The sequence below is a fragment of the Ambystoma mexicanum genome, chromosome 7q (assembly GCF_040938575.1).
Source record: "Ambystoma mexicanum isolate Mex_15411 chromosome 7q, UKY_AmexF1_1, whole genome shotgun sequence".
Classification (NCBI taxonomy): Eukaryota; Metazoa; Chordata; class Amphibia; order Caudata; family Ambystomatidae; genus Ambystoma; species Ambystoma mexicanum.
The window spans coordinates 559,136,426-559,159,226 of NC_090941.1; the positions used below are offsets into that span (position 1 = coordinate 559,136,426).

The 22,801-nt window shown below is 44.7% G+C and overlaps 1 protein-coding gene across 1 annotated transcript in view; it reads right to left on the reverse strand.

The window, feature by feature from the left end:
- The window catches only part of C7QH13orf42 (chromosome 7q C13orf42 homolog), a 333,157-nt gene that overhangs the window by 64,292 nt on the left and 246,064 nt on the right, over positions 1 to 22,801 (reverse strand). The window contains exon 4 of the mRNA XM_069640348.1: positions 19,989 to 20,133. Coding sequence (XP_069496449.1) covers positions 19,989 to 20,133 — 145 coding nt within the window. The remainder of the gene's footprint in view (positions 1 to 19,988; positions 20,134 to 22,801) is intronic.

Consider the following 22,801-nt stretch of genomic DNA (forward strand, 5'->3'; position numbering starts at 1 on the left):
TTATAGAGTAGAGTTGTCCTAGTATCAGGCATTTCACCGCCATGTACCGCCCCTCCAGGCAGCTTATGGAGTCTAGAATCTGAGGGTTTAGTCCCTTCCCAAATAGGATAGCTGTGCCACCCCTCTTGGAGTTCCCAGATGCGAAAAGTTGCTTCGGAAAGTTTCGGGAGCGTAGGCGACTATGGTCTGCCGGCAGCAGATGGGTTTCTTGTAGCATAGCTACTGCTGCATCGTCATTCTGAAGCTTCTGTAGGATGGACTTGCGTTTGGCGGGTGAATTTAGTCCCTTGACATTCAGGGAGACGAACCTCAGAGTCCGATGTTTCGGGGCTAATTCCGAGGCCGTTGACAAGTCCTGGGGGAGAGGGGGAGATGTAGAGAGATCAGCCATCATGTCGCGGAGTGTGTGGCCATTCCCTAACCTGCCTATGGGGTTTTTTCTCGGGCCGCCAACGGGAGGGGCGAGTTTTAACTCGGGGTGGTGGACCTTTTGTGGGTCTAGTGCCTCCCTTGGCCAACGGGGCCATAGAACAGTGTGTACCCAACATGGCTAACCTTACAGGTAGTCTTAGTGGATCGTTCCAAGGACTCATAAGTGGACTGTGCCTTGGAACCGAGCATGGACCGTGGAATAATGCCCGCTGCTTTTGGGGATGGAGCTCATCTGTGTTCCTGAGGGTGCTGATCGGTTCATGGTGCCGGGCTGACGAGCCGGGACAGAGGTGGTGGCTCCATCATGGGATCGCATCCGGCTACTTCCTCTTCCGGAATCTGGGAACCCTCGACCAAGAATTTAGTGTGGGGTTAGGGGAGGCCACCAGGTCTGAGTCAGCCGTTCTCTCGGAGGGCAGGGAAGGCGAAGGTTTGGAAGCATCTGGGCACAGAATGTTTTCAGCATCTTCCAGGTGGCTAATTTTCCTAAGTGAGCCCTTATAGGAAAATTGCACAGCTGTGGGGAAAGAGCCATCTGTAGTGGATTTTTTGGGCTTGAAGAAGAGTGGTTAGTGGGCGGAGGGCTTGCCTCTTTTGAAGAGTAAGAAGAGAAAGGTCCTGAAAGATCTGGAGGGAGGTCCCTTGGAATGTAATTTCGTCTTTGGAGCGGCTTATCGCCGAGATGGCTTCTTTCGTGGTAAAGAAGTGCACCCTAGTAATGACATCCAGGGGGCCATCTGACTCGACTCCGCAATGGGGGTTCAGCGTGTGGGTGCGATCTAGGAGAAGCTGTGAATCTTCAAGGTCAGGGAGGAGAGATTGGAACCAGAGGCCCACATATTCAGCCAATCCCTTCTCTGGGATCGAAGTGGGAACCCCCCGAATACGGAGGTTGTTGCGCCGGGCTCTATTTTCCAGGTCTTCCTGCTTGTGTTCCAGGATGTCGTACTTGTCCTGCAATAGTCTGATTGAGCTTTGGACCTCAGTTAGAGCGGAGGCATGATCTTGGATATGGTCCTCAACAACTCCCATCAACCTCCGAGACCTTTTTATCCGTGCTTTCCAGTTTAGTTGTAAGTTCCGCCATACAAGAGCGGAATTCTGAATTGATATCCGCCATGAATTCACGTATGTCTTCTTTGGTCGCCAGCAGTTCCTTGTTGTCTAGGGATTCCTGTGAAATAGAGGGGCAGGAGTCCTGTTTCTTAGCTTTGTCGAATGCGATCAACAGAGTTGGTATGTCCGAAGACTTGATGGTCTTTTGTTGCTTGGTCATCGCGCTGGTTGTCAGTGGTGGGACAATGGTCGCCGGGAGCACTGTAGCGGTGAAGGAGAGTTGCTACGGGAGTCGCTCAGGGGCCCCCAGGGGCCAGGGTTATAGGCCTTAACCACGGGCAGCAGGGTCGTGGGCCGGGGCGCCCCAGGAAAGGCTCAGGGAGAAGTGCATGCGGGCTAAGCCTACCTTAAATTTCGCAAAGGGGCTCCCGCTGAAGGCTCCCACCGCCAACCGTTGGGGGGAGGGTCTCCTGTCCCTGCTCCAGGAAATTAAGTCGCTTCAAGGGCCGTTGCATATGTCTATAGGCCGAAGGTAGGCCCCATCAGGCACTCAGAGGAGCCACCAGTGCAGCCCGCGTAGGTCTCCGTCCACCGGGCGTGTAGCTCTAAAGCGGCGTGGGCCGGGGCGCCCCAGGAGGAAGAGGGATAGGGAGCACAAAATGGGGCCAGGCAAGCGGATCACTCCGCAGGGGAATCCCCCGTCAATCCTTGGTGCATGCGGTGCTCCCCCACCGGTCCGAGGGGAGCACGGGCCGCCCTCCACAAGCAGATGGAAACAGTCCCCGCTTCTTGCCTGGATGTCTGGATGCACGTCCGTCCCCTCCGGCTTGTGTGTTACAGGGAGGCTCGCCTCCAACTCCCGGCTGCGCATGCTATCATACGTGCGTCCGCCATCTTGGATTCCCCGAGCGGCAGAGGGGGGACCGGGATTCAAGCGGCGAGTACAGACATAGTGTTCTTTCTCACGGCTTTCATTTTTGAGCTGCTAGCACCCCATCTGTCCCGATCCACATGGCTGGTGTCGGTGGATCGTGTAAGCCACAGGAACCGCACAAATTTAGCTATAGAAGCGGGCAGTCCACGGGCAGCTTTAGAGGAGCGACTGCATCGCGTTGGCTCCAAGCCACGCCCCCCATGTTATTGTTGCTTTAGACCTCCTACAGTTGACGCCAGTGAAAGGGCAACCTACTTTCAAAACATTAGGACACAACGAAGGCCGCAAGGCTCTTGGCAGCATTGGAAATGTAAATCTCTGGCAACATTTTTACTACAAAGAACAAACTCAAAACATACGCCAGTGTGCAGACCTCCCATGTGCTAACATTTTAAAAAGCATTAAAACTGTGCTCCTTGCTAAAGATGCAAAATCCATATTAAATAGTAGACTAATTAATGAGCTGTGTAGGTGAAACACATCTGCCCCTGATCTCATGGAACAATTAACGCAACAAAATCTAAAATGTATGTCCCTAATGCCAACGCTTGCAAGCTTTAGCCCATTAAACAAAACAATGTAGAAAAAAGAAATTCAACCTATATTGCATATCGGCTCCACAGACAAACTAGAAGTGCATGGCATGACACTTTCCATGTGTCAACAAGCAACAGCACGACTAAATAGCTTAGAAAAATGTATCTCCAACACAGCCGGATTGTAGAAAATATCAACTTTGTGTCTAAACTGCAGAGTAATTATAAAATGTAACCTTGACGTAAAACAAGGCTTAGTCAATGGAGCAATTGGTACAGTTGTTGGCTTCCAGACATATCCGCATGAAAAAAACATTCAGTTTGTCAATATCCACTTTGACAAACTTGCAGAGGTTAAAGAAAATGGCCGAACAATAGGACGTTTCCTTCTTTTCAAAGACATGTACGTACGTAAAGAGCAATTTTCTCTGTCTCTTGCATATGTTGTCACTATTCACAAATCACCAGGTATAATCCTAGATCAAACATTGATTCACATTGGCAGCACTGTCTTTAAAGAAGTTATGACTTACGTAGCACTTTCACTTCTGCATACACTTAATGGTCTATTCCTAGTTAACTTTGATGCAAAGAAAGCCAATGCTGACATTCCTTGCATCTTGGAATACTACAGGCTGTGGGCACTATACACCTCCTATATAAATAAGTACACTGTACCTCAAAAAAAGAAACATTTTAGAAGACAAATAATAGAAACAGAACCTACAGCAGATTTCCCAACTATACCTTTAAAAAAAAAACAACTCCTGCATCAAACAATACAACCACAAAACTATCTAGTACAAACTCAAGGTCACATTCATCAGAAAAGAAAGATACAAATGTTGCTTCTCCAAAAACATCTCCAGGCCCATATAACAATCCACAATCAAAACTCTCTGGTCCATTTAAATTCACAAACACAACTGGAGTATATTGTTATGCTAATGTGACAATGAATCCTCTCTTTCAATTGCCACCAATTGTTCACAACATTTACTTAAACTGCTCAGACCAGTTGTGTTTGCAAATGCTTGTCCTTCACAGAAATGCCACAAATAATCCTGACAACACTTACAGTGTCTCAGGAATAAAGCAAGAATTGGACTACTGTGCAGGAATGGTAAAATGTACCATGAACACACAAGACGATCCACAAGAATTCCTAATGTACTCACTACAACTACTAGAAACCGAAAACATCCCTATGAATGAAATATTTCATATTTCATGCATGTGGTAACATACATGCACTTTCTGCAACCATGTTTGACAAGACCACATCCCTAATTAACGATTTCTATGTGTATGCATACCAAATTATGAATACATTCCATTTCACCCTCTTCTTCAGAATGCAAATCATGGCATATTATGCCCTTTCTGCAATTCAGACAGTTGTTCCACCATACAAATAAACTCACAAGGCCAATATGTCATACTAATGCTTCTAAGATACAATGTAAATGGTACCAACAATAAATGCAAGTTGACACACAGCCAAGTATCTCTTGGAAAGAAAACCTTCATAACAGTAGGTATAATATACCACGCTGGTGCCACAACTACCTCTAGGCACTACACTGCATATGCGAAAAAAAGTAATTGGTTTGAATGTAATGATACCTCTATTACCCCAAAACATGGGTTACCAGCACATTTTACAAATGCCTACTTAATATTCCATCAACCCACATTTAGTCACTTAGCTATAGCACAATTAACAGTTAGAATACGCCAGAAGGTATCTAACTACATCCATAATACTGCAAGAACACTTTTCTAAGTTAATCTAGAATACGCCAACAGATATCTAACTACTTCAAAAACACCCTTCATTGCAAAGCACTTCAAATACGCTATCTGAATTGTTATATGAAAAAACATCTTTAATGTAGTTAGAATATGCCAGCAGCTATCAGACTATTTCATGCATTCCCTCAATTACAACAAACTTCAAACAGACACACTATCACCCTTACACTCATGTAACTTTAATTGTTTTTTTTTTTATCGAGTACGGATTTTCTTTCCCAATGACGCAATGATTATATAAAGTAAAAACAACAGCAGTGTGTCATACACTAATGTTGTAGCAAACGTAGTACTTAAAATATACTGTTTATGAGGGCCTAAAAAAGAAAATGTATATTGAAAACTGTATACCACTACAGCTTTTGAACTATCGTTCTTAACCAATTGTACTTTTTTCCCACAGAAAAGAATCCACAGAAAGCAGCTGCATGACGCTACAACACTAAGCAGTCACAGCAATCTTAATAAACTACATATTCCGTGAGCACTATCCTCAATTTTACTACACTCATAAATTCTGTATACAATTCAATTACATAATTCCTCCATATTACAAACACCTTCTGCTCCCACTACATTACATACAATCACTGTACACATATTCCTAGTATAGTGATTCTGGCCATACTCATTTTACATTACCTATATTTACAATACACATATTACTACTGTGGTGATTTTACCCAGTGCACCTATTCTGGGGGTCATGCACCAGAATCTGGCCACTGACCACAACACAATTAACTGGATAACAAGTATGGATCAAACACAGTCAACCAATGAATCTCACCCCCACCCTTGTGCAATCAAAATGATTTCTGCGGACACCGAAATTCGCTGTGGGCCCGGCGGCATTTCCAACCCCCTTTCTCACCTATATGAACAGCTCTACATTGTCTTCGTTACACTTCCCTACCATTTCTATGCCCTCTTCCAGACATCAAAGAACCCCAAATGTCTTTTCAAAGCTGTCCGTTCACCGCGATGTTTGCAAACTACTAAGTTGTCCGCAGCTACGGCACCTGCCCGGCCTTTTTCAACCTACAAATCTTTTCTCCACTCCCCCACCCTACCCAGTCCTTCTTTCCACCACCAAATGACCAAAGATGTGTTTTCCATACTTTTTCCCCACCGAGCTGTCCCCGGTCTGCTGCAACTGCCCGTGGATCCAACATGGCGGACGTTTTCCAAAAATCTAACGCACCTCATGCTCTTCACCATCGAATCAGCGAGTGCATCCCATGTCTGCAGACATCACATTGGCCTCCGGGCCGATCGGAGGCCCGTCTGCAGACTGAACAGGAAAGTGGGTCCACGGACCAAACCCAGATAGCACAAATTTATGTTTGGCCCACTATTTAAAAAAAAAAAACTACTGCATGGATTTACAACAAATTTACAAAAGCACGCTTTCAGGCCCATGGCGCCGTTCCTGCCACAAATTTGGTGAAAATCCGGCCAGCGGTTTGGGCTGTAGATGTGAGCACTTTATTTTTCCATTGTGTCCATGGGAAAAACCACACATTTTGGAGCCCCCTCTATAACTTTGCCCACTCTTAACGAAACCTTGCCAAACTTTGCAGAATCAATCTGACGGGGCCATATACTTTTTTTGCAAGGTGTAAGAGGATTCAATTCAACACTACAGCTAAGTCAACGCCTAGTCTATAATACTGAATGAAAACCCTTATTGATATCTCTTTATGTCCAGTTCATGCGTTCTGGATGACTACCCCTATATAACACCCCTCTCTTGGAATCCCCCTGACCCCACTGAGCCAAGAAGTAGTTCTGGTTTGCAAATTAAAAGGTTTATTCGATAATTTAAACAATAGATATGTATATCACACTTTATAATAAATTAATAATTGAATATCACACTTAATCTGATATGATAAATATTAACAACAGAGAATCTGGCACTAACACGCTTCTCTATAATCAATAAGGAGTTGACATAAAATGGATAAGGTAGCACACAGGTGAATAGGAACAAAAGAAGAAGGTCGTACAGAATGCTTTATGTAAGCTCAGGTGGATGCAATATTCAATGAATGCAGTACAGAAAATACTCAATATGACTTCAACCAAACAATGTAATCACTTTTTTCTGGCTATTCACTCCCCCCCTCTTTATCAATGCAAGGAAATGGGAGGAAAGCACACAGTTCTCAGAAATGCAATCAATGTAATTCAGTTCAATCCCCAGCAAGCTTAGACAACAGAAGTTTAAAACACAGGCAAAATGCTTTGATATGTGCTGGCAATTCAGTGAAAAGTATGCTAAAATGCTTTTGATTCCCTCTAGAGGTTCAGGGTGAGTGGTATCTAGTTAATATTAGCTCGGGCTCACCCTTGCAATGATTCAGGGATAGTTTTTATGAGGCAAACGATTTTCTGGCAAATGGAAGGCAAGCAGCAGCGGATTTTACACGCGGAGAAATTTGCAAATCGCGGTAAAATTCGCCGATGCGTGTTCCGCGATTGCGGTAAAACTATAGGGGGTAGGAATGCGGTTCTAGGTTCGTAGGAAAGCCACGATTCTAAGCTTTCATATGAAAGTTATTGCAAGTCTCTAAGACAAACGGTCGCGGAGATATGAGCGATTTTGTGAAGGTCGTTTTTCAGATTTGAAATTTTAAAAGCTCAAAATGACAAGTGACAGATTTTGCAGCTAGAATGACAGGTGACAGATTTGGAGCTATCAGGCAGTTCTACTTAGGTTAAATAGATTGAATTAGATGAATTTAAACTAAGAGCTTTGGTTTGGTACAGTTTGGCGGTACTCACACTATATTCTTGAGTGAAATGGGCCTCGCCATGGATCTGGTCAGGTTTTAAACTCGCCTCTGGTCTCTGCACTTCACAGTGATCTGGGTCAGCTCTCTCTGGTTCTCTGGTCTGGGTCTCTAGTTCTGGATAGATTGAAGTCTCTAGTTTGGCTCTCTGGAGGTTTGATGGAGGTAAAGTATGGATTTTTCCGGCAGAGCTTCCAGCGGCAGATGGATTTGAAAAGAAATCCCTATCTGTCCTGTCTCTCTGTTTTTATGTGTTTTTATGTGGGTGTGTTCTAGCATCACTGACCCTACCTCTCTCTCAGCTTCTAATTGGTCAAACTTCCATTTCTCACTTGATTGGGGAAGGAACTGTGAGTCAGAGTGATGTCATTCATTTATGATCTCTTGAAAAACCTCCCCTGTCATCTGTGCACCCAAATCTATATATGATCAAAATCCATATTTCACAGTTACACAGTTGTTTGAAATTACATATACATGGTGTGGCTGAATTTAGCCATGTCTCTGTCCAAATCTGCTGTTTCTAAGAGCTTGCATTCAGAAATGGCACATAATTGACTTTTTAACTGATTTTTCAATTTCTGACATTGACCCAACTTTACATACATGTGCGCAGGGAGTATGGACATTAACTGATGAAGTTTCAGATTTTTAACATGCATACATTTAGAGTAATATCCACTTTTCCGCTAACACCCCCCTGAACATACCACCGGTTCTAAAAACCTCTTAAACTGTGGGCAGAAAAATCACAAGAATTATGGTATCATTTATAAAATTTTCACATGTCCGCACCATGAGTTATTCATCTTTTTCTAAACAATATTCTGGCTACAAAGGGGTGTGGTTTCCCAGGTCACATGGTGGAAATACTGGTTTATCCAGTTCTGCCAAGCCAGCTTGCTCTCACAGGCAGTGCCCCTCCCAGCTTCTGCCAAGAGGAAGCTACATTTTACGACCGCTGTAATAAAACCTTTGCCTGAGTCAAGACAGGCTTTGTTCAGAGCTCCTGTAGAGCACAGGTAATTCAATTATCAGATAGATGGCATATCCTTAGTGTGGCCAGCAAAAGGCAGATGGGCCTGGGAACACAGTTGTGACTCAAGTTTCACTCCTGATGGGGGTAGTTGCCAGGCAGAATCAAGTTCCTTAAGCCAGACTTTCAGCTAACTGTCATGTTTTTTGTTGCTTTTTAAATTAACTTGCAATTTTACACATGCAGCTAGAATGCTGATTCTAAGTGCAAAACTATGACATTTCAACAGTTACAAAGGCATGTGACACCAAACATAGGTCACTCATTTAATCTAAACATTTTCGACTTTCGTGTCTTTAAATCCAGTGCAACTTAAACTGCTGACTCCATAGCAGTTTTGTTATAAGCATTGTTTTGGGCTCTTCATTTCCCCTATTTTGTAAGCACACAAAACTCCATTCTGCCAAATGTCTGCTGGTGTTCAGTGAATATTTTGCACATGTTGCAATGTTTGAAAATAGGCATTTTGAGCCTGCCTTCAGAGAAACACAGGGTGGTTTTAAAACGCCGGCTTTTGGATAGTGGTGAGTACTGGTACTGCACCCATTTTTGGGATTTAAGAAATGAATTCCCCACAATTCTAGGTTGCATTTGGCAATCAGCATTGCCATTCCCAATGGTTTCAGATTACTGTGCGGGTAGTCCAATGGTGGTTTTAAAGCGCTTTGAAGCTAACCGGCGCTACTGTTTTTCCTTTGGCAACCCATTTCCCTCATGGCAACCCGGCCTTTCATTCTCGCACTGGTGGGTGGCAAGTGAGGCAACCATTTTGGTGTGCGCACAAACTGCGCAGCTTTCCTGGATTTCGGCGCACATGTGGGTTTTCCGCCATCTTGAATTTTCTAAGCCCACAGCACCAAATGTTGTGGCATGATAGCTTAAACGTGGGTCAGGACACCCAACAAAGGTTTCATGAGGATTCGTCCTGGGGGGGGGGGGTTGTAAGCTGCCCAAAAAGTGCTCTTCCCATCGGTTGAGCAACTTAACCATAGCTACAGGGCCACTTCCGCAGGCCCTGTAATATATATATATATATATATAATACAGCAAGGGGGATCCATTTTATTATCCATGTAGGGGCTGATGGATATTGTGCACGTTGGGCAGTGGAGAACTTTTCATATTAATAACCAGAATACCTTTGGCTGTGCTCTTATCCTGGAATTCTACCTGGATAAGGTCATAGGCACTCTCTCACTTGTAATGCAGTCTTGTACAATTTGATATGGCCTCCCGGGGCACGAATAGGCAACCGCTTGTAGTGCAGATCCAATATAAGCTTTTGTTAATCAGAGCCGCCGTGGATTCTTGCTGATTGCAGGATAACTTGGGGATCTGATGCCAATATACCATACTGCCCTTTGTACTCTGGGCCCCAGGGCGGGCAATATTTGAAGCTTGTTTTTTATGCTGCATTACTGATCCTGGGAGCTGGCTTTTCATTAAATATTTTAGTACCCGATGCCTGGTCAGCCCCTTTGGGTAGAGCCTTCTTGTACAGTTGGGCAAGTTGGTTTGGTGGTTTTAAAGTCGACACAGGGAGGCCAGTTGCAGCTAAACACACCAGGGTGGTCATAGCCTTTTCAGACCCATTAGGATCTCTGCCATCACAAGAGTGTCCTGCACCCATTGTCCTCAGGGCCACTGTACTTGTGGTGGTGTCCACATTGCAATTGGCTGATACCTCGAAGGGTTGGTTGACCCCCGTGATGCTCACCAGTCCCATTGGAGGACCCCTAATACTTACCTTTCCTGCACAGAATCATGGCAGTCATTGCACCAGTATTCTCAAGACTAGATTATGCTAACAGCCACTGCCTAGAACTCCTGGGCTACTTACTGAACACATCACAGAGCCCAAAACAAAGCAGCAAAATTGTTTAGAGACTTTAAAGACACAAGCACGTACTCCCTGCCCTCCAAACATTCCACTCACATTCTATCAAATTGAGGATTCATTTCAAAGTGCTTAGTTCATTACACCTCCCACAGCAGGGCCAGGAATCTGGAATCAAGGAAATTCATCCTCTACAAGCCAACCTGAATGCTTTGGTCCAATGGCACATGTTTAGTAAGGGTGCCAAAAAGGAAAAGAAACACAATACAAAGAAGTGCCCTCCCAGGAAATCTTTTTGAATATATAGAAATCAAATTGTACAAATTCTTTTGTGAGGTGGTGGCAGAATGCTGAATGTAATTCCGCTCAAACCTATCCGTCCCAATCAAAGGTAGGCAAACTACAACTTAATAATAGAGTGGCAAATTTATCTTTTTCTACCTTGCAAGTTGTAGGTTTATTTATTTCAAAACGTAGTTACTGACTTCAAACAATTAAACACACACCTAAACATTTTCTTTAAAGTGCATAGTACAATAGTTATATACAAAATCATTAGTGAATATTAAACATATACGCATGACCAGTTTTTCAAGAGTGAGGGTAACAGACGCTAGTAATGAACCCATTAGAAAACAGGTTGATGTTAAATGTATACTCTAAATCCTATCACTAAAATCCTTACTATCTGCCTGGACCTCTCTAATGGCCACTACAGGGCCGATTGACCTTGTCATGGGACAGAAGTCTACATATGACACAGCTCAAGAATGTGCGACTGTGTAGCCACACTGCTGTGTTCCAAAAATGCTCCACAGATGGCTGTATGTTTCGGCGGGTGGTTGTTCGTGCTCTGCCTTCCTCAGGACCAAGAAAAATAAAAGGCGGCCCTGAGGACCGAGAAAAAGTAAAATAATATCACTGTATGGTGTGATTAGCTAAAAAAAACCACTGTGATCTTTTTCTAAAACATGCACCAAATACCCAAAGAAGAGTTCCTTTTGATTGCTCCACCAAACGAAAGAATAGAATAGGACACCATTACCAAGAGTGGGTAACCGGCTTGCGTTAGAATTCCCCATATGGCATGTGAGAAGGCACCCTTCATGGTGAACTCACCCTCTGTTCTCTAAGGGGTGCTTCTGCGTGAAGGAGAGGGATCTGGACCTCTCTTAAGATATGATATGTTGGGTCATTTATAACGCGCTTAATACCCAGAGGTTTTTAAGCGCAGACCCAGGGATTGAACCTGTGTTGCTCCGTGTCATCTTGCTTACAAGGCAAGCACGTTACCCCTGAGCTATCCTCCCAAGCTGAATATCATTACAAAAATGCCGCTCCCTATGTCACGGACATGGGTTGAGTTCTGTGGGTTTAACTAGAAGCGGATAGACTGAGCATGTGCCAACCTATAGAATGGACATACCTGTTTTAACGGACGTTCAGGGGGAGGAAAGACAGTTCGTTTTTCTGTATAACGTAGCTCCGCCTGGTGCAAATTAATGGCACTCTTAAGTGTAATTCTGAAAGTACAAATGGTGTAGGCTGTGAGGGTTATGGTGCCCGAAGGGTGTCTATGCATAAAGAACTTGAGCGGACAGTACAGACTCACAGGCCATGCTGCAGCGTCTCATGAGCGTCTTCTGCAAGGGCAGTAGGTGTTGGTTACCCCACGTTGCTCTTGTGCCGAACGCGTACCGTGTAGTAATGGTGCTGAGTCTCAATTGGAAATGCCATGAAGAATCATCCTTCTCCTTTCGCTCAAATAAGCTTTAGAAACCACTGAGCTTTCATAAAATCCCTTAAAACTTAGCTATTCAGCTGACACCAGCCTACCACTAGAACTAACCCCAAGCACCAATGTCGACCAACAGATGCAAGTCCTGGTAACATCTACCAGACAGGACCATCCTCGGCCTTCTACCAGGAATTTACCACAGGCCTAGACACAATGCATCAACTAAGGATTATGGGAGACCAGGCTCACTTGTGTGTTCTCCTTGGACCCCTTGTATGGAACCGGAAAAGGTACTCTCACAATCCTGCACACAGAGCAATAGCCAAACAACACTGGAGATCAAACTCTTTCTGATTCATCCCTGTACCCCTGAAATATCACCGGAACAGCAAGACCCTTTCACCATCAGGGACAACTGAACTCAATCTCACAGTGGCAGAGGAATAATATTCTTGCACTAAAATCTGCTCTTGCCAAACCATTCCCTTCTCCCTCCCCCTCTGACTCATAGCTTCATCTCTCACCACCTCACACTATTCACACAATCACTTGCACAGAGCTGCAAGCTACCTAGAAACACACCACATTAACAGAGCAATGCCACTGCTTAATAGTCTAGCCCTATTACACCCCTGTGCCAGTGCTTAACCAGGTCCTCAAAGTGCTGACCTCAACAGTCCATCTTGGACTCTCCCTTCTGGATGAAACATACACCCAGGTGTCTCTACCACTATATACTAGCAGGCATAGAAACCACACCATCCCCCGCTACCTTTGCCTCTATCCCACAAACAACCTCTTGCAAGGTCACACACAAAGTGTCCATCAAAGTGGCAGTGCTGCACTGTACAAGACCACATTAGATTACATGGAAATGCCCACCCTTATACATCTACTCATAGTGGCTGTGGATGGTTTCTTGCCCAGAGACTCTGCATCAAGCGGGACAATAAGAACACTGGTGGATCTGATGGGGTGCAAGAGGGGCCGGAGGCACTCAAACAACTCTACCAGCATCCAGGGTATGTTGGTGTGAATCCTTGCCTTCTGGGATGCTTTGGCAAGGCAGGCAATGTATTCATTAAGGAGGAATTTTAAGTCTGAAGGAAGGAGGTGCTTTCATGTACCACTCGCCTGACAGAGAATATTATGAAAGGATCAATACACAGGTGCTCCTAATGTGCTCAGACTCATGGCCAGTATGTCAGCTTTTCCAACGAGGTGGGAAATACACTTCTCACTCAGTCTTCACCGACTTTCTCCACTTGTGGGATCATCAAGGCCTATAGAGAATGTGGATCTTTCTCTTCCTAAGAAAACAGTACCCCTTCTGTTTCTTTTAGGGTGAAATGCCTTATTCCACACTGTTTGTTGATGTAGTGCAATGCCATTGTGATCTCTGCTTCCACTAAAACAGTTGCACGCAGTAGCTGTACAGCAAACATCAGTAATACTCTGAGCCTCACCCCAAGACCCTCCACTTTGAGGAATCTTCTGTCTCCTGTGAAGCCTAACATTGCTGAATTTACTGAATTTCCTGGGTTGCACCTTAACCTTTCAACCTGGCATTGGTAATCATAACTAGTGGTAGTGTATATAGGGCCTTATTACGAGTTTGGAGGTAGCCATGCCGCTATTTGCGGCATGGCTGCCTCCAAACTCGGGTCCGGGTCTGGGTTCCCTGAATGGGGACTTACCGGGTCATTCTAACCTTGGAGGACCCGATATTTCCCCATTCAGTGAAGCCATCCCCATTCCCATTCGAGCCCCCATAGGGCTCAATGGGAATGGGGAGGGTGCTAATAACGAGCCTGTTAATAACGGACCCGTTATTAGCTCCCTGGTCCCTTAGCGGCACCCGTTAAGGGTGGCTGGTTTTACCAGCCGCCCTTAGCGGGACCTGCTAAAGGACCTCGGAATGCAGCGGTAACCAGTTAATGGCACCGGCATCCTTACCGGCACACTCAGAATGAGGCCCATGTCTTTGTCTTTCAACAATCTTGTACTAAGGAGCCACCACAGAAGAGGCACCCACTTGTAAAGGATTGATTACCCTCTATTGTAACATGGGGCCGGGGGGTCAGTACAACACTGTGGGTTATCAGGGCCCACCAGACCAAATGTGTAAAACTACTTTGTAAGGGGGTATATGAGAAGGCCCATGTGAAAGCATGCTGGTGTGTTTCTTGAACGGAAGAGGAGAGAGTGAGGGTCAGGGGTGGACTGGCAAGGGGGCAAAGGGGTAATTGCCCCCCAGGCTAGATGGGCTTTTTCCCAATTGACCAGAGCACCAAAATGCAAAATAAATAATGGAAAAAGAGGAAATCCTTCAGAATCCAGCCTGCCACAAAGCAACTGAGTGCTGCAAAGCCTGTTCAGAGTCTGTGCAAATGGGGCAAGGCATTTGTCTTGATTTCGGGGGTGTTGATGATGTGGCTGGGTGGCCCCCACACATGGGCCTCCACAGTGAGTAAGAGGGAGAGGTGTCTAGATACCGGCCGGTGGCAAAGTATGCATTAAAATAACAGATTCTGTGACACCAGATGGAAATGTGGCACGACTGGTCCCCACACACCATTGGTCTGTTACAATCCACAGCAGCTTATCACGACACCTACTTGCCAAAGAAGTAAGAGTCCATGGGCCTCATTACGATTTTGGCGGTAGCCATGCCGCTATCGGGACCGGGTTCCCAGAATGGGGAATTACCGGGCCATTCTGAGTTCGGAGGGCCCGGTAATTCCTCCCTCCAGGAACCCGGGCCCGGACCTTCCCCATTCCCATTTCAGCCCTCATAGGGCTGAATGGAAATGGGGGAGGGAGCAAACAACGGGCCGATTACGAGCGGCCCGTTGTTTGCTCTCTTTCCCCTCACGGGACCCAGTAAGCACGCCTGGTTTGACCAGGCGTAACTTACCGGGTCCCGCGAGGGGAGCTTGTAATGAGGCGGAATGGGTTTAACGGGTCCGCCTCCTTTAGCGGGTCCCGTTAACCTGTTCCGCCTCACTTGTAATGAGGCCCCATATCTTACTAGCGTTTGTTCTCGGTTTGATTCTGTTCGAATGCTTCCCCTATGTTCTGGGAATGACTTGATCACCAGTGTGCTCATACAAAAAGAGTTTAATAGCACCCTGAATAGCACCTATGGATGTTACTTACAGAGTAGTTATAGAAATGGCTGTTTGACTGTCTGGGGTACTTGCTTTTGGAAACAGTTGAAAAACACATAGAAAGATCTAATATTCAGATATTAATTATTCGAAGACTTCAAACTAAGGAGGTCATTCAGAGTTGGGTGGATTTTTTAATAAGGCTGAAGAAAGTTACCAGTTCTGCAGGTGGTGTTTCTGGAAATTCGCCCTATTCAACGTTTACCAGCAGCAGATGTGGTATTACTGAAATACCCCCAGTGCTAGTTCAGAAATACCACCTTGGATGGTGGTAATGTAAAAGGGTTTTTTAACATTTTCTTTTCAGCCATTTTCAGCATCAATGTGAAGGAAGAAATGGATTATGTACACTAGTTGCTCATGTCACTCCTTTGATTTTCTTTATCCACAAAAGGGTCAATTCTGTCTCGGGAGGATAGCTCAGCGGCAACGTGCTTGCCTTGGAAGCAAGACCACACTGAGCAACACAGGTTTGATCCCTTTGTACGCACTTAAAAACCTCTGGGTATTAAGCGTATTGTAAATAACCTATCATATCATTATGTGGGAAAGGTGATGAGAAAGCAAGCAGAGAAACCCACCTTTTTAACCCTCAATATGACCCTTTGTAAACAGGTTTTTCACTCTATTGAAGAGAACACCTGTGCTTCTGTTCTGTACAGTAAAAAGAAGATTTAAAAAACGTGGGGCCAGTTTGAATTTTGTACCGCCACCTTCAAGTTGGAGGCAAGAATAAGTGTATTTTCTGCAAAAAGTCCACCTAAAATACCACATCCGGAATTTGCATGGTATACCACTGATGGTATTTGGTTGAACCCTGAATTGGAGGGACAGTTAAATCAACAATATTTGCCAAATACTCACGATTTTACATTTACCACCCAACTCTTAATGACCCCCTAAGTCTGTGATTGTTTTTCAACATCTTGTCCAGAACACTCTTCTATCATGTAACCAACAAAAGACACACTGGCAAGCCAACACCAGGTTCAGATATATAGATACAAAGTCACATGATCACAGATACATCCTCCCACCTATACTTCACACAGTCACAAATACACTCAAACACATCACCCCAGACACAAAAACTGAAACACACACATGCCACTTTATTTTAAAGCACACATAAATATAATACACCACGCTTGCTCCCTCTGCAGCACTAGGTACACAGCGTATTCCCCTTGTGGTTCTCTCTGCTTCCGTAAATTGAAATATGCAGCCAATTTTCCCAGAAAGTGCAACTTAGGTGAACAAAAGAAGCCATGTCCCCTCACCGTCTTTCACTCTGTATTGTGCAGATGCAGACCCAAAACCACAGTTAGCAGCAAGCCCCCGGCTTCTTGTCGTGTCTAGCAGAGGCTGACTGGCCAATAAAGGTGGTCTACTGTCTACCTGTGAGCCAGGGCAATGAAAGGTGGTGACGGTCAAGGTATAGGCTTGGTTTGATGGGCAGTTAAAGGGTGTGAATGGCAAGGAATTGGTGACTGAGCAATGTGGCCAAGGGCAGGGGTGCATGCAAGATAAGGGAAGTGAACTGAGGTAAGAATTAAAGGATCGGGCAAAAGAGGAACAGAGCTCTGAAAGTTAATTTTAAGAAACAAGGGCATTGAGAATGTGGTGAAAAAGAAGCACACCGGAGGATGAAGGGTAAAGAAAATAGGTGGAATTATATAGAGGTACACATCTCGAAAGGTAGGTCAGCATGTTGACTGTTGCTGAGATCTATGTCTAACCTGAATGCCACTGCTCCCAATTGTGGGACTGGCTTGACCCCCACCCCTTTTCTTCTAAGCAATGTATGCTTTCTTTATGAACATATGTTTCAATTACTGCTTCTCTTATATTTTTTCACGTTGCTTTATCATGTGACTTCGTTCTTTGAAAGTACACACAATTGTTTTTATTCATAGTTAGTTTTCATTATAATTATAATCTTAGTCTGTTTCTCATATGCGCTTGCCTCAAGATACAGACAATTAATACACTTTCCCATTGTAGATACATTGGTGCTTTGAAAACCAGATGTTTTTAACAGTGCACTAGGTTAGTAATTGAATAACTACTTTGCAGAAAAGAGGTTAATATTGAAGATGGAACAGGGTAAGATGATCGCCTCATTACACGGATGGCAGAGAACCATGGCGTTATTAGCGCCATGGTTCATGCCGGTAAAATACCGGCACCGCCTTTGGCGGAAAGGGGAATTACCGCCCCATTCCAAGGTTGGCTGGGCGGTAATTCCCCCTTCCACCATTGCCCTTCCCCATTCCCATTTTTGCCCCATAGGACATAATGGGAATGGGGAAGGCGCTAATTGCGGTACCGGAAATTGCGGTACCGTAATTAGCTCCCTGGGTCCCTTTGCGGGTTGGTTTTTAACGCCTGCAAAAAGCAGGCGTTAAATCCCCCAACCCGCAAAGGGACCTCGTAGTAAGGCGGTAAGGATTTACCGGTACCGGTATTTTACCGGTACCGGTAAATCCTTACCGCCATCCGTGTAATGAGGCCCGATGTCTCTCCTGCTCTCTGAATTGGAAGCTGTGGATCCAGGAAGACAAAGCTCAAATCCCCATCTTCTACACGTCATACAGTATGCAAGCCTGAGCAAATCAGCTTTCATCACTGTGTCTTATTTTCCTTATCTGTATAGAAAGCCTCACTTATATCGGTTTACACTCTATACTGGTACTCTATGAATAATTATAATTTTAGCAATTCATGTTAAGCATACTGTTGAGGCAGAGGACAAGTAGGGGAAGACCGTTGTGGGGGTGGGTTTGTGTTGTGGTCTGGGAAGGCAGGACGACAGGTATGGGTCTTTTGCCATGCCAGCTCATGTTTTGCGCTGAGAGAAAACTCAGGCCACCTCGTTCATCAATGACCCTGCTCTACCAATGAATTCTCCAGCTTCACCACTTCTTTTCAGTGTTCTAAAACTAAAGATGAGATTGGATGGGAGGAGATGTAGCCTGCTGCCAAATTACAAACTGTAACACATTGAAAACTGGACTCAAATCACAGCTTTCCCATTTCACCAATTATAACATTCTCGTGAAACATTTTGACTATGTTTGGTAAGTGTGAGAAATACCAGGGGTCGGATCTCTAAGAAATCACAAACATAACTGAAAACTATGTTGCATAGAAGGAAAGAAATGTCAATAATGTCTACTATATATCCTTGAGAATGTGCGGGCGGGCGAGAGGTTGGTATTGAGTTTACTTGTTCTGGATGTTGGGGCCACTGCACTGTGAGCTTTTGCCATTGCGCTAGGGGCCATAAAAGTGATATTGCCCCCTAGGCCAAATGTTGCTAGTTTTCCTCTGGTGAAGGGCTCATTCTCAAGTACTATTTGATCTTTTGAAAGCTGGCACACCACACCTTTGCATGATGCTGATGAATGCACAAGTAATTAATGCAGAAACTGCTCAAACAATTTACTGTTTGAGTGTCTGTACCAAGACACAACAGTTCTTTTTCATTGTGGTTTTAAAATATAGTATTGTGCTCTGGCAAAATAAAATGACAGCTGGCTTCTTTCTAGCTAAGATGTTTCTTCTTGGTTTCATGACATTGGGTAGAACACTGGTTTAAATTTCAGACAGTCCGATTTGGTGTCATGGATCACCTGAGTGCTGCCCCCCAATAAGTATTCAAGGGTGAACAGGTTGCACGTTTTTTTGGCAGATAGTCACTCACCTTCGAAGTGCATTCTGCGGCTTTCATTTGGATATGTTACCCACTATTGATTCCTCGGGATAGCACCCATTTATATCTGGAGCTCAGTTGTTGTGGCTTCCTGCTATAGCCGTTAATACTTAGATATTGATGTGCCTCTTTCTTTAGTAGTCATCAGCTGAGTCAGTGCTGCGGACATCCAAACATGTTAGCTGTGGATTGAACACTTTAGAATTAGCCGTAACCACAAGCGATTGCTTCATGAGGCCTTCCAGGACATTGTTTATTAGCCAGCTCTGCTATCACAGAAGGAGAAAATTACTATGCAAATCAGGCTTGATCCCCCTCCCCAAAAGGAGCAGTCCAGCCCAAAATTCTAGGCAGGGCTGGCCTTAGGGCAGGGCCGCCCAGGCGACCGGCTGGGCCACCACATTAGCCCACCTGCCATGCAGGCTCAGGGGGTCTTTCAAGGGCCCCCCTGAGCTGGCGTGGTGGATGAAGGTGCAGCAGGAGCACCAGTGTTTAACTCCCAGCTCCTGCATGGGAGTGGGGAGTTAAGCACTTCATTAAATACAGCAACAAAACATTTGGAAACCCCTCCCCCCACCGCCTCCGCAGGGACCCGGGTCGGGGGTGCCGAGGGAGACGGTGGTGGCACCAAAGCTTGTTGACTTGCCCCGGGCATTACCAGAGTTAAGGCTGGCCCTGATGCTAGGCCGCACCCCTTCTACATAAGACCATAGTCAAACCCAGGCATGGTTCTGGCCTCTTTGGACATCTGCATGATAGCTTGGGATTCTAGGCACTCCAAGCTCGGATACCATGTCAGGCCATACCGGGGCCACAGATCTCAGCATCAAGCCCTTACTCCACTGACCTAGCCGAATGCCTGAGTACCTTAATGCTATCAGTTGCTTCACGTGTATTGAAGTATGCATTAAAGGTTCTTACCATCAAAGTCAACATCCGCGTTGGTGTGGTCCGTCGCCGGGACTCTCATGCGCTTCTCATCCAAATCAGCAATCACAGAGTCGAAGTAAGCAATGGCATCCAGTATGTCAGAATGTGGAATGGTGTTCTTCTTTTCCTTGGTTACCTGATTAAAAAAGGACACTAGCTTGAAGCACACCTTCAATGGTTTCATGTTTACAACTTAGCACTTCACACCTCACCCACATAATTACCGTGAACATACACACGCAAGAGGGTTATACTTCAAACCTCCAGATTATAGGGATTTTTACAATAAAAACATGTATGTTGTATTTTTACGAATTCAACAAAAGTTCTGAAATTAAGCAGAAGTGGTGCAAAAATAGAATTTCACTCATCTAGAATGGTATTGTGGAAGGTATGTGGCAGGCACACTGCCCGAAACTAGCCGAATCCGTCTATGGGACGCATGCATGTGCAAGCAGAAAATTACCATCAAGTAATGTCATCAAAAAGTGCCTGTACGCTTTGGTGAACACGGGCAAAGTTTATTATTACACACAACAAAATGCACTGCGATTGACCTTGCACATGCTTGGCAACCACCACGTGCGCTCTCTGTTGCTGCCATGGCAACTATTCCCTTACACGTGCGTTGGCATTAAAGACATGTTTGTGGCTGAAGTCTTACGTTGTGCTGGCCACAAACTATTATTAATAGCGTTATTGAAGGAATACAACGTTCCTTTTAGGGAATTCTGATGCTCATCATGCCTTTGTCTCCTTGGTACAATCGTACAATCCTCGGATAGCTTGGAAGCAAGAGAATGCGGAGCAACACGGGTTCAATCCCCGGTCCATCCGCTTAGAAACCTCTGGGTATAGGATTATAAATAACCAATTATAATTATATCAGCATCGCAAGTAAAAAAAGTCAGACATTCAGAAACGCAAAACAGCTGGTATACCATTGCAGTCCAACTCCAGAGGGCTCTTTAGAATTCTCAGAGTTGGAAGACCTGTGTCTCAACTATCTTCATACAAAGCCCTCTGACTAATAAAACAATAAAAATCCAGGAGGACATTGTGACCAAATGTAGCGCAGTATGTAGGTTTTGTGTTAATCTACAAATTCCTAATCCGCATAACACTTGAGTTTAGGATGGTCACAGAGATTGAAGTCTGAGTGATACTACACCAATTAAAATCCACCAATTGTAAGCGGCATATCTGTCCTGCTTTGGTGGTTAAGTCGTGTGCGACTCAGTTGTTACCCTTGATTATGAAATGTGTTAATGCATCTTTTCAGGAATACTTCGTACCACCCTCTATCAAGCAGGCTGCTGAAAAAACCCTCTCTTGACCCTAACGTACCTCTAAATTATCGACCTATTACCAATGTCCCGTTCCTATTAGAAATCATGGATTCGGTTGCTTAAATACAGATACAGGAATTTCTGCAGAAATACCACATATTTGGTCAGAGACAATTGGGATTTCAGAGTGCTCATAGCACTGCGTCTGCTCTATTGGATCTAAGGCTAGCATCTTGGATATTCTCGAGAAAGGTGGTAAAGCACTCCTTATGCTTTTGGATTTGTCCATCACATTCGACTTGGGGAGGCCATACGATGTTAATATGTAGGTTGTTGCAATCCGCCTACTTTCCTCCAGCAGCGGCCAACTGGATTAAATCCTTCCTGGCGGACAGTAAAGCTAAAGTCTTATACAGTGATGTAATGGCGGATGAATGCTTGGTGACTTGTGAAGTCCCACAGGGCTTTTGTGTGCCCCAATGCTATATAACATTTTCACCAAGCCTCTTTTTGTACTGCTGGATGCCAACGGCGCGATTTATAGAAATTACGCCAATGAAACACAGTGTCTTATTCTTCTTGAAGGAGATTACAGTAAAGGCACTGTTACCATTAATTCCATATACAGTCTCATACAGACCTGCAGGGTGGACAATGGATTAGCTCGAACTGACACTAAGACTGAGTTTATGATAATGGGCACGGCAGCCCAACTGCTAAAGCTGAGTCCTGAGTTTTGGACATTATGGTAGCAGGCTGTGCCTTTGACACACTTCCAAAAGTTAAGACCTTGGATGCAATTTTAGATCAATAATTAAATATTAAAGCACACGTGAATATTCTGGTCTCTGCCACTTCGTATTATCTTAAATCGCTTGTGCAATTGAGACCTTTTCTTAACACCACTAACTGTGGCACCATTGCTCGTGCCATTATTAGGGCCAGCTTGCACTATTGCTCCAGCCTTTTTAAGGTCATCGACAAAGGTAAAATCACCTGAATGCATGTGCAGAACAATGCAATGCGAGCAGTGGAGGGCCTGCGCAGAAGGGGTCATGTGTTAGCGGCCAGGAGGGCTTTGCATTGGTTGCCTATGGCTAGTAGAATTTCTTTTTGGCTACTTTGTATTACACACAAATATCTATATGGCAGCAGTCCCAGATATCTGTTGAGAAGTCTCTCCCGTGTACCAGCCCGGAGGGTGCTCAGCTCCAACAATTTGTGCCTTCTGCTAGTTTTAAATGTGGACTGAAAACAGCTCTGTTTCACTGACTCTCTTAAACTCTGAAACCCTGACATTGTTACTGGCTCTATTGTAGTTGTTTGTTCTTTTTTATCTGCCTTGTCAAGCGCTTCTATGCCTATGGGGCTTTTCTCTAGCGATATACAAATACAAATAAATAATAATAAAGTGTCAAAGTTTATTATTAAAGAACAGAGCCCAAAGGGATGCATGAAAAGGGCTGAGGGGTCCCCTGGCCCGTGACTGCATGTGCATTTTGTGAGGGGTCAGAA